We start from the raw sequence: 12,217 nt of genomic DNA, 5'->3' as shown, positions 1-12,217 counted from the left end.
ATCCACTAGAAGATATAGAATGATGATGATGATGATGATGATGATGATGATGACGATGATAGCTAGCATTTATAAAACACTTTAAGGTTTGCATACCTCTTTAGGTAATTTTCCTCATTTGATCCACACAACTCATTTGGGCAGGTGCCATTATCCTCATTCATAGCTGAGAATACTCATGCTGAAAGGAGCCAACTTTTCCCAGGGTTACGCAGCTAGTAAGTGCCCTCTGCAGGAACCACACTCACATCTTCCTGACTTCAAATCCCACACTCTCTCCTCTGTGCCACTTAGTTGCTTATATTTCAGATATTCAGCCTTCCATAATTTTATTCTGATGGCTTTGAAAAGCAGGCCTAACCAGTTGTTTAACTTTTATCTTTTAGCATAAAATTAGAGGTCATGGTAGTAAATGGTTATTGTCTATTGGTGATGGTACTAGCATGTCGTATTTACATATCTACAGAGCAGTAGTCTAACATACATAGTTACAGATATGTTTTACACTTATAATTTCATTTTTATCAAGATGTCGCATCATAACCATCTTCTCTTTATGTAGAATGCTATTGAAATCTTTGCTTTTGTTCCGGGGAATTATCCTAGGTTTGGGATGAGCCGCAGATCCCCAGCCTCCATTGATCGTCAGAACACTCAGACAGATATCAGTGGCAGTGGGAAGGCCACGCCCAGCTGGCAGAGAAGTGAGGAGAGCATTGCTGACCAGATGGGTAAGTCATTCATTTCTACAGAAAGGAAATTATTTTTACCACAAGGTGAAAGTCACCAAAGGTGACTGGCATCCAGGAGATGACTTTAAAAAATGAAATAAAAGCTCTGTCTCCCTTTTAATAGAAGTCTAACTTATTAAGGAAAGTGAGGTAGAATCAGATGTCTGGGAGACTGTCCCAGATACAATTCCTGGAGAGCAATGAATGAAACACAAAGGATTTAAAGACTATCTTTGCTTGAGACCCTCTGCTCTTAGGATACAGACAGACTAGTAAGTTATCAGCTTCTTTAGTACCGACAATAGTCACCACAGTCAGCAACATGTATATAAGCCATTTTTCCCCATTTTGTTTTAGTTTTTGCTTAATTTAACGTTTCATTGTGCACCTTTCCAAAGGGTGCCATTTGTGTCATATGTGTATATTAGACCTATAGATTTTCTTTTTGATTTTTAAGAAATCCTAGTACAAAATAGAAAAAAAATCCAGAGAAGATTTAAATAATTAAATAAATTTCTAGCTTGATTAGACACTTTTTCTACCATTGTACATTTTTATAACTCTGCAATTAAGCTGTGACTAAGAAAATGTGTTAGTAGCGTTAAACAGCTGGGTACAACAACTTTGCCTCATTAAACTCTCATATGGAATTTTCATATTGTTTTTTCCCTTCTCTACATCATAGTTACTTCGCAATGACTTAATGACACAAGTTGGGACTGGTGAGATTTTTGCCACGAATTTAATTGATTTTATTATTATTTTTACCTCATCAAGTATTTCTGTGAAGTTCTTTTACCAGAACTGGCATGGGTCTGGGCTGCTAGATTTTCCTTTCCTGTCTCCATCAACAGTAATGGCAGAGTCACCATCAATTTGGGATGTGATATAAAGAAATTTCAGTACTAAAGGAAGCTTAATTTTTTGTAAGCTGAAGACTCAGTTTTATTATTACTCAAAGGCAGCTCCTGTTACTATTCTGTATCTTACTGTATTCACATAATTGTGTTAACACATAATGAAGGATGGGATGGGAGCAGGAGTGGGGGAGAATATTTCACAAAGACAGGAGTTTATGAAGTGAAATGTAATTCTCAGGTTCTGAAGATATGCGTTATTCCAGTAACTTCAAAAACTTAGTGTGCTGTGCCTTGTTATTAAAGCCATCTGTCATTCTCCACTCTCTCCCCCACCCCCATTTCTACCCCCCTTTTAATTTAAAAAAAAACCAAACCTTAGATTGTACAGATCTGAAATTCTCCTTTGGACAGACTGAGTTTAATCACATATGTTTTGATACTGTTGTGATGGCATGATACGAATGAAGCTGATCCCTTGTTAAGCATTATTTTTGCAGCTTCTGGGGGGTATGTTCAGTCTTTGAGCAAAGTTGCTGCCAGACCAGACACTTTTGTGCCATAAAAGCCTAATTCTTACACATACAAAATCAAGGGAGGGTGGAAGTAAGGAGGGAGAGATGGCGCATGTATCTTGAAATTAAGAAGAATCATGATGAGATGCCTCATCGATTTATATTTATTCTTTCACATAAACTTAGACTTGGTCTTTTTTCCGCATGTCCCTTTTAATTCAGTGCCATAGCTTTACTTGACACATCAGACCTTAAAGTTAATGCTATTGAATGGCTTTGGTAATCTGTTCATTCCTTTTAGTAAACTGCATTTTCACACATTTTTTAGAAATCTATCCCAAAATCTATAAGAAAGAGCATTTTTCACTGCAATTTGAGGAGATACATACAAGTGACTTCCTCTCTTCATTCCAAAACTCAGCATTTTCTTTGGGCTTGCAACTTAAAAGAGAGTTGTTGAGATGTCTAAGAGCTATTTTGTTCATGGCATATAAGCAGTCACCTGTTGTCCTCAAAGGGAACATAGGGACTTGAAAAGTAGAAATAATAATCTGGAGGGTTTAGAAGTAATAGCTACATAATGAAGTATATTTTTCCCTCATCCGTACTTAGGTATGGGACCAATTTTGTAAGAACAACATTCTCTAACAACCCACACTTCACTAATTCACAGTATCCGGGAGATTTTCCTATCTGCCCCATCTTTCTCTGTATGTGAATATGTGCTTCTGAGAAAGAAATCAGAGGCTATAAACTCCTCTTGCCAGTCTTAATAGCAGAAAGAAGGTGATCATCCATGCTTGGCTGGACCCATCCATAGGCTAGGGTTTTTGGGGTAACAATTTTTAGGCAAATTGTCTTTCAGAAATGGTTAAGAAGAGCAGTGAAGAGAGTAGATTGCAAGGTGCCTTCATCCTTCAGGAAGAGTTCTGTATTATTTGTACCATTTTGGGGCAATATTTTAGTAAAGAGAGTACTGATAAACAATTGCTCTTTTACCTTTGGAACCCCACTTTAATACCAGCTTGGAGTTCAAAAGGAAGCCGATGTTTGAAGTAAACTAGTTGCTATGTGTCTTTTCTGTTGTGCCTAGCTTACAGTTATAGAGGACCTCAGGATTTCAATTCTTTTGTCCTCGAGCAGCATGAATATACAGGTAAAATATTTCCAAAGTACCATGGTAAGTAATATGTAACTGCATCCATGCCTGTCCAGGTAATGTAGTTCAAGCTAGGTTAGCCAAATGTCACAATTATTTTCATAAATCCAACCCATATATTCTAAATATACCCCCCAAAATAAAAGTGGATTACAAACTTTGCCCTGTTGCTCATGGCCTTTTTCTTTTTTTTCTTTCTTTTTTTCTTTTTTGGTTTGGTGGTACTTGGCTATGCTACTGTGTCTGATGTGACACACTGTCACCAGCTGCAAGCTTTATCCATCAACCACTCAGTTTCTGACATGCTGTCTATCATGTCAACTCTCAGTAAGCTTTATTGCTGAAGTTCCAAGTTTGCTGATCAGTGAACTGAGAGATGCAATGCCAAGCCGTCTTCATTTGTTACCCATGTTCTTGCCTTTATCTTGTGCTTGCACCTAATATCATGTGTTATATTCCAGAGCCAACATGCCATCTCCCAGCTGTATCAAAGGTGTTGCCATCTTTCCGAGAGAGTCCTAGTGGGAGATTAATGCGGCAGGATCCAGTTGTTCATTTATCACCAAACAAACAAGGGCATGTAAGTTAACTTAAGAAACAATAAAAGTCCTTGAAATGTTTTACCTCCTAACCAGGGATAGCTTTATATAACTCAGAGACTCAATACCTTTCAGAAATGTTATTGCAGAATCAGCTCAAGATAGTATTTCTTTGTTGGAATGTAAAAGAAACATCAAAGCAGGCCTCTTGTTACCTTTTCAGTATTCTGAAGCCTTAGTGAAGTCTAACAGTAAATGTATTCATGGAAATATATTCCAGCCAGTTGAATAGGTGATTTAGGAAAACATTTAGAATAAACAAAGGATCTGTGGGAATGTTGATTACAGTTGAGTATTCATTATGAATTCATATATTTAAAGTTGTTAATTTCCGAAGTTTTAGCTTATGAGATTTGCAAAGAGGTCTACTATTAAAAAAATTTATTTCAGTTATTCCTACTCCTATAAGTCTTAGAACAAGATACATTTTCATATTTTAGTGGGAACTTAGATACATTGTTAGTCATTAACATTTGTGAAATACCCAGGATGTTCAAAGTATTTTGGGAAGTTCTTTAAAAAAAGGATAGGCACTTCTCCATTATTTGAATGTGACTTTTATCTAAGTAGTTAATCTCTTAAGGCCATTGTATGAACTTTGTACAGTGGAAAGAGCTCTGGATTTGAAATGAAAAGACTTGTGTTCAAATCCCAGCTTTACCACTGCCAGTGCTGCTGAAAAGAGAAGCAGTTACCAGTTATTTACACTTTAGTCTGAATGGATTTCAGTTTCTTTTCATAAAGGCACATCACCCTGGAGTAAAAATGCATATTAGTGATATTTGTGGTGGTTTAAATCAGCACCAATTCTCTCTGGAAGATAGATCTTTTCCTTAAGGAAATGCCTTCCCTGTGACATCAGCCAAGTGAATAATGTATTGTGTCCTTCTTTAAACAAATATAATGTATGCATGTTTCCTTCTCTCCTCAGCCTACTTTTCATCTCCACCAAAAAGCAGAAACCTATCTTAATTGAAACACTGTTTTAATTGCTTGTGTGTTTTGAATCTCATTTCTTCTTTCTCCTTTTCTCTAGATAATGAATTAAATGATTTTCTATGGATTCTAGAAAATGCCCCTTTTAAACAACATAGCCATTGCCTAGGACATGCTCCTATGAGTAAAAATCATCAAATGGGAAGGTGTCACTCCCAGGAAAGTGCTTCCTAAATATGGGGGAGTTGAGGGATGATGGAAAGTGAAATTTATTTGGGAGTCAGTCTTACATCTGTTCTGTTATTCAGGTTACTATGAGTAATCAGGCCTTCTGGAATAATGAATTCTTCCAAATGACAAGTCCTTTAGAAATGGCATCCCCTTTCTATTTTTAAGATTAAATGAGGTGCTTAAGACTTTTTAAAGACATGCTTTCTTTTCATGTGAATTCCTAACAAGTAAGGGAAAATGTTCTTAAAAAGACACACACACACACACACACACACACTCTCCATAGGCTTGAATTGTGGGGATATTTTGAGGTACCATCTCTCCAGTTTTGATTTTCCAGTGTCCTTGATGCATCAAAATCGCCCTGCTTCATTGAGAATTTATAAAGACTTCCAGTAGTGCCATGTTTCTTTACCTATGTTTTCCTTGTAGACATGGAGTAAAGGCCTGACTTTATCTTTTCAGTCTGATAGTCATTACTCAAGCCACTCCAGCAGCAATACTCTCTCCAGCAATGCATCGAGTGCTCACAGTGATGAGAAGTGGTATGAAGGTGATCGCACAGAGTCGGAGCTCAATAGCTACAACTATCTTCAAGGCACCTCTGCGGATAGTGGCATAGATACCACTTCATACGGCCCCAGCCATGGCAGCACAGCATCTCTGGGGGCTGCCACATCATCCCCTCGCTCAGGACCTGGAAAGGAAAAGGTGGCACCACTGTGGCACAGCTCCAGTGAAGTTGTCTCCATGGCAGATAGGACCTTAGAAAAAGAAAGTCATGGAATAGACCGGAAAACAGAGTCTTCACTGAGCCTGGATATCCATAGCAAGAGCCAACCCACCTCAAATCCTTTAACAAGGGAGAACAGTACTTTTAGTATTAATGATGCTGCTTCTCACACAAGGTAACAATCCTCTCCAAATACCATTTCATTTCCAGTCCTCCATCTAGCATCTCCTTCTTCCATAGTCTACCAAGTGTTCAAAAAAGTTGAAGGAAACCACCTACTTCATTCAGTTCTGCAGAATTTTAAAAGAAGTATTCAATTAGTGAAGAATATTATTGAGCACTTAATGCTTTGTCGATCAGATCATAAAATACTTGATGGGTAGTCCTGTAATCATAATACATTTTAAAACTAGAGAATTCTTACACATCTATCCTTTTTAAAATTGTATTTGAATTATGTTTTATTTTTCTTTCCTAAGGTGCTCATTATTTCAAGCTACTGGGTACTTTTAAAGAATCTCAGAGAAAAGGCAGTAATTTTGCATATCATTTGATAATAGACAATGCAAAATAGAACAATCTCATATTTGCAAACCTTTTCAGGGAAAAAAAAACCCACCAAATTTTAAAGGGAAGGGGTGATGTTATACAAAATAGTTTTTTCAGCTTAATCTCACAAGAATGGAGGAAGGATCCAACAGAACAGATTAAGTAATTTAGAGAGAGAGAGAGTAAGCTCTCCGTGTAGCTCTAGACAAGTCACTTACCCTCTCTGTCTCCAGGTATGGAGATTATGAATTCCAGAATCTAAGATTAGAAATCCCAGAAGAGAGTTTCATCCCTGTGGGTTCTGCACACTAATGAAGTCATAGCTCTAGACAGGAAAAAAGACGCAAACAGTAGAAATGTCCACGCATATGCTTTTCAGACTAAAAAAGTCTATATTCCCTAATAAAATTGAAGAAAGCCACTTTTTTTTTCTTCCCTTGACTTTCAGCCAGAAACTAAAGATTAAGACCTTACCCATTATTATGAGTTATCCATTCTGTCATTCTCTTTGTAGAACTGTTCATCTTAGTACTGGTTTCTCTTTTTCACTCTTCACTTTCTTTTTTAAGAGAAATGATACTTTTTGTTTTCACATCACTTCCATTTCCCATTTGATAGATAATTTTTCTTCCTTTCATCCCTCCCAGAGAGCCTTCACTTATATAATAAAGAGGAGGAATGGAATAGAATTCTCCAAAACTAACACCAGAAAATTGGCATGCATTATTATACACAGCCATGGTTCCCTCCTCCTTCAGAGAAGCAGAATGACCACCCTGTACTTTCATTCTGTAATCAAGTTCTTTTCTCACCTCTCATGTCTTCATCTATCCTCACAAAAGGAAAGAGCTTACTAAGTGAGGCTTAGTCATGTTCTATCTGGTATTAAGTACAAAGCCATCTGTTCTCATCCTACACTAGTTCACTAGACTCACTAGGTAAGTTTAATCATTTACTTTTCCTTTGGGCCAGTATAGAAGTAATCACTTTCTCCATCTGCTCAGTAAAATCATGGATTTAGGAAGTGTAGGGATAGGTTCTTAAATCTATGGCTGGAAGGGACTTCAGAGGCTGTCTAGTCTGACACACTTGTTTTCCACATGAGGAAATCTGAGATCTAGGCAGTGTCTTCAGAGGTGGAGTGTAAACCAGATCTTCCAAATCTCTCAGTCTTTTCAAGGTACCTGTTAGAGAGCATGATTAATGGGGGCATCATCAAGGCATCCTGTTCCTTCAGAAGGAGAAAAACAATTAACGGATAGCTTCACAACTTAAGCATCAGTTTGGCTTTCCCAGTCTTCATAAGTTGTATACAGTCATAGAATATATTTAAAAATGAGGTTATTTTCTCTGTAGTTCAAAAGGTTGTCTTTATCCTCTATTTCTTTGGTTTTCCTTTCAATTCTTTGTCTTAAAGGTCTGCACTTTTTTTTTCAAGAATTATGTTACATTTTGGAGACAGGTCTCTTTCCCAAATTTTCAGGGATTTTTCCTAATTTAAATACCATAATATGTGATAAGTTGAGAGGCAGAATAGCATAGTGGATAATGATCTGGCCTTGATACCTGTAGGCTGTATGTATGATCCTGGACAATCATTTAACTTCTCATTACCCTAGGCAGTTTTCTAAGACCATAAATGACATAGCAGGTGCCCATCTGCATTGGTAGAAGAAATTCTATACTGGGAACATCTTATACTACTGAGATCACAGGTCCGGTTCCTAGGTCAAGGTTTGAATGAAATCAGCTACTTCTTTGTACCCAAAACACGTCAGGATTAGGCCATTCAGTGTTGATTGAATTACTTCTATAAACCGACTCCAGGATAAATCCCACTGAAAAGATAAATGTCTTGACTTTTATTTTGATTGGATGCCTGCATGGTGCTGAATTCACCATATATTATCTAACATTCTGATTTATATTAGCTGTATAGGTATAAGTTGTTGAATTTGAAGTAATTTAAATGTTTGGAAAAATAACAGTTATGTGAGGCTTTAGGGCCCAAATTTTGTGGAGACAATGGCAAGACCTGCTCCTTCACCCCTAACATCCTAACTGATATATTAAAAAACATTAGTTTCAGGACTTTGATAACTTGAATGCTTTTGTGATTTGGATGGGTTGGTGTAAGGAAAAAGATCTGTAAAATGAGAGATTTAACAACTATTCTCTGCTAGAAGAAAAGAACTTGGTAACCAAATGAACATTGCAGGAAGAGCTAAAATCACTGCAAATTAGAGTGTTTGTGTCCTCAGAAGACAGGAACAATAATTAATGTGGAGATCACTTGACAATGCGTGAAAGAGCTTGTACCTGAGAATCGGTGACAAAAAGTAAATTATAGTGATTAAATTCTGCTGCAGTATTTCTGGCTAGGATCTGTTCCTTTCCACTATCCCTATTGATGATACTGCAGGTTTTTTGTGGCATCCTATGAGGACTGCATTAAAGTAGGTTGGTAATTACATAGTATTTGTTATTTCTGAGTGTCATTAAGAGAAACCATAAGCACTAATAACTTCCCAGAATTATTTTTTTTGAAGTCAGCCTATTAATTCTTAAACTTTTTTAGCTAGATAAAGTCATGTTATTGTGGGTGTTTGGTTTTGTTGGGACTTCTTTAAAAAAGCCATTTTCAGTGAGATGTAGGAATCTAATACCCATTGGTATTATTCAGTTTCATTGACTATCTCATTTTTGAATTTTAATATATAAGTTCTTCAAAATACTGGTTAATGGTCAGGATAAGAGATTGACCTCTTAGGGTGTGGCTCCTTCCTGTTACAATTTGTCATTTCTTGAGGAACTACTCCTTTTTTGAGCTCTGACCTTGCCTTCAGCATGATGCTTTTCCATGTTGACAGAAGGCTTTCACTATCAGTGTTAAATAACCGTAGTCCAACCAAACAATACCAAGGACAGCCACCCATACAAACTGAGAAGAGTGCTCCTGCCCTCCCACTCCCCCTGCCCACCACTATTGGGCACTGAATTGTACTGATCAAACATTATAACCTCATAGAAAGGAAAGAAGACGGGAGGGAATTTATTAAATATCTACTATATGCCTTCTAGATTTTGTCATTAAGAGATCATTGGTAACCTCACAGATCATTTTCCAACTTCAAAGAGGTTGGAAGCAAGGTTGCAGAGGCTTGAGGAGTGTGGGCAGAGGACATGGAAGTCTTGAGGGTAAACAGCTTTTTCTAGTTTTGGCTGAGAAAAGGAGGAAAGATGTCTACCAGAGATTCAGTGGCTCACAGTGATTTTCTCAGGAATACATCCAACCAATAATATGCTCAGCATTTCTTCCTTGCTGAGAATGTTAAGTCCTCTTCATCTGTACCAACTTTTTTTCTATAAATTTCAGTGAAACTACCTTATTTTTATTGGAGAAGAATCTATAATTTATTTCTGACTTTTAAGTGTGTAGAAATATAAAATCTATTTTAAAGCTTGCAATTGAGCAGGTATATTATTTTAAATATTTATTAAAACTTTTGCTTCTCAAGAGTAGCTGGGTGGTACAGTGACTAGAGCACTGGCCCTGGAGTTAAGAGGACCTAAGTTCAAATGCGGACTCAGATACTTAACACTTTCTAGTTATGTGATCTTGGGCAAGTCACTTAATCCCAGTTGCCTTACCTCCTCCCTCAAAAAAACCCCTAAAACTTTTCCTTCTCTTATACAAAGGAAACATCCAAGCATTTGGTTTACCTTGATATATAATCACAGCTATAGATGATCCAGCCCCCAAATCTCTAGTTTCCTCAGCTGCAGAGGGAGGATAATAATAGCACCTACCTCAGGATTGTGAGAATTAGATGAGGTAAACTTCTGTAAAACACTTCGTTTATTGTCTGGCATATAGTAGATGTTTAATAAATTCACTCCCACCTTCTCTTCTTTCTTTCCTTCTCTTCAGCCTTGGACGTGGAGTTGGGTGATTGTTTTAGTGGACTTTCTAATTAATGATGCCTAACCAAGTACAAATACAGTAAAAAAAACAGAATTTTGGTGGTTAAAATTGCAAGTAGGTATTTTAAAAAAATGATCCCTCTTCAAATCACACAATTAAACTGAATTATTTCCATCATTCAACAAAAAGTCAATGAATGATTTCTTACCAGTCTAGTTAATCTAGCTAAATGATTTACTGCTGAAGGCACCACATTCTACAAGTATCATGAAGTCAGAAAACTGGACATGAGAACAGGGGTCACTTAGTTCATTGGATAGGACCAAAAATAATATAGAGATGAGGATTTATCTTAGGAGGTTTTTAAAAAAATCTCCAAGGAATGAAACTCCACACCTTCCTTGGTAATTAATTTCAGCATATAATTAGTCATTATCAGGAAATATTCTTCCATTTCTAACCTGAATTACTCCTGCAACAGTTGAAATATTTTCCTTTTGTTTGATCTTCATTTAAGAAAGTGAAATAATTTTGTTTAGCCACCTGCTTCTTCTAAAAGCACCTAAATTGCCCAGCTCAGAACATGCAAAAAAAATTATTTTATTTTTATTTTTTTTGTTTTTTGAAAAGGCTTCCAGCAGGAAATGTTCTATCACTTCCCTTGACACATAGCTTCTTCCAATATTTAATCAGTGTGAAATTCAAGAAGTTCTTTCTTACATCTAAATTAAATCTCTTCTGCCACAATTTGCCCATTTCCCTTTACATAGTCTTGGAAGTAGACAAACGGCATAAAACTCCCCATCTTTACTAATCATTAATACATTTGAAGAAAACAGTTACCTTTTAACTATCTCAAGTTTAGGCTGGCCTCCCTCTGTTCTGATTTTCTCTTCTTGTAACCCCACTTTTTTGCTTATGACCTTTGGGTTCTCCAGATTTCTTAAATGCTTTATATAAACCGAATTCAAATATGGTATTCTAATAAGATTATTGACTGTGTCGGCATACTCACAGTGTTCTTCTTACACTCCAGTGCCATCTTTTTAAAATAATAGCTCATTGTTGATTTATGTTTAGTTTGTGCTCCCTTTAATGACTGCTTTATGTGTGCTTACTAAGACTTCTCTTCAAAACACATAGGCTGGTTTTTTCTTCAGCTTACTACCAAGTACTTGTAAAGATTGTACTGCTCTCAAGGAGTTTTTTTCTCTTGTTTGTTGCAGTTACTCAAAATTTTTATATAAATTCAATTTTATTTATTTATTAAATCCCTGCTCTGTTTGATGTACTTTGTTAGATCCTGAGGTTACAGAGATAAGAAGGGCTTGATCTGTGCTCTGAAAGGAACTTAGAGACCTTGATCCCTGTAATAGATTTTTCTTCTCTAACCTTTTAATCTCAGTGACTGGCCTTGGAACACTCTTCAAGTCTCTCTTAAATTGTGGCCGTCAGTCAGCCACAAAACTATGTTCAAAGGCCGATGTGTGCTGAACATATTGGGAATATTACCTAGTTAGCGTCTTTTACATTCTCCATCACCTGGAGGATTATTTGTCTGTGCAACTTGTGTTATCCCAGCATTTAGCCTGTTCCTAGATTTTGCTGCACGTGTTGGACAGGTGGCTAGTTGTGAGTCTCCCCCTCCTAAGAAATTTGTAATAATATGCAGTCTGTCTTAAACTTATCCGTCCCATGCCTAATCAGGAGATGAAGCCCAGGTGTTTTCTGTCAGGCCTAGAGGCCTAAGGGCTACCCGAGTCTTACCTTACCTATCGCAGGTCTTCGGCTGGACAAACCGGATAAACATATGAGAGAAGAGACTTTCCAGAGTCGAACAAGGGTTAGGCTTTATTCAGGGTCTTGGTTACATGTGCAGGGGGAATTCTTCCTCAGGAGAGAGAAATCCTCTTCCCAAGGAGGCAAAGATCTTACTGTAAGAGAATGGAAGTGGAAGAGGGGAGAGGGAAGAGAGGAGAGAG

The 12,217-nt window shown here is 37.1% G+C and overlaps 1 protein-coding gene across 10 annotated transcripts in view; it reads left to right on the top strand.

The window, feature by feature from the left end:
* Window positions 1–12,217, top strand: part of SIPA1L1 (signal induced proliferation associated 1 like 1) — a 314,212-nt gene that overhangs the window by 270,155 nt on the left and 31,840 nt on the right. For 6 of the 10 annotated variants that reach the window (XM_072629234.1, XM_072629230.1, XM_072629233.1 and 3 more), the window contains 3 exons: window positions 607–731; window positions 3,724–3,842; window positions 5,494–5,936. In XM_072629234.1, the coding sequence (XP_072485335.1) occupies window positions 607–731; window positions 3,724–3,842; window positions 5,494–5,936 (687 nt within the window). Of the gene's footprint in view, window positions 1–606; window positions 732–3,723; window positions 3,843–5,460; window positions 5,937–12,217 lie in introns of all 10 variants that reach the window. The other 4 variants (XM_072629229.1, XM_072629231.1, XM_072629226.1 and 1 more) reach the window with 1 other exon arrangement.

This window comes from Notamacropus eugenii, chromosome 1 (genome assembly GCF_028372415.1).
Source record: "Notamacropus eugenii isolate mMacEug1 chromosome 1, mMacEug1.pri_v2, whole genome shotgun sequence".
In the NCBI taxonomy this organism is placed as follows: domain Eukaryota; kingdom Metazoa; phylum Chordata; class Mammalia; order Diprotodontia; family Macropodidae; genus Notamacropus; species Notamacropus eugenii.
The sequence above is the reverse complement of the archived record's forward strand: the minus strand, read 5'-3'. Positions and strand labels throughout refer to the sequence as shown.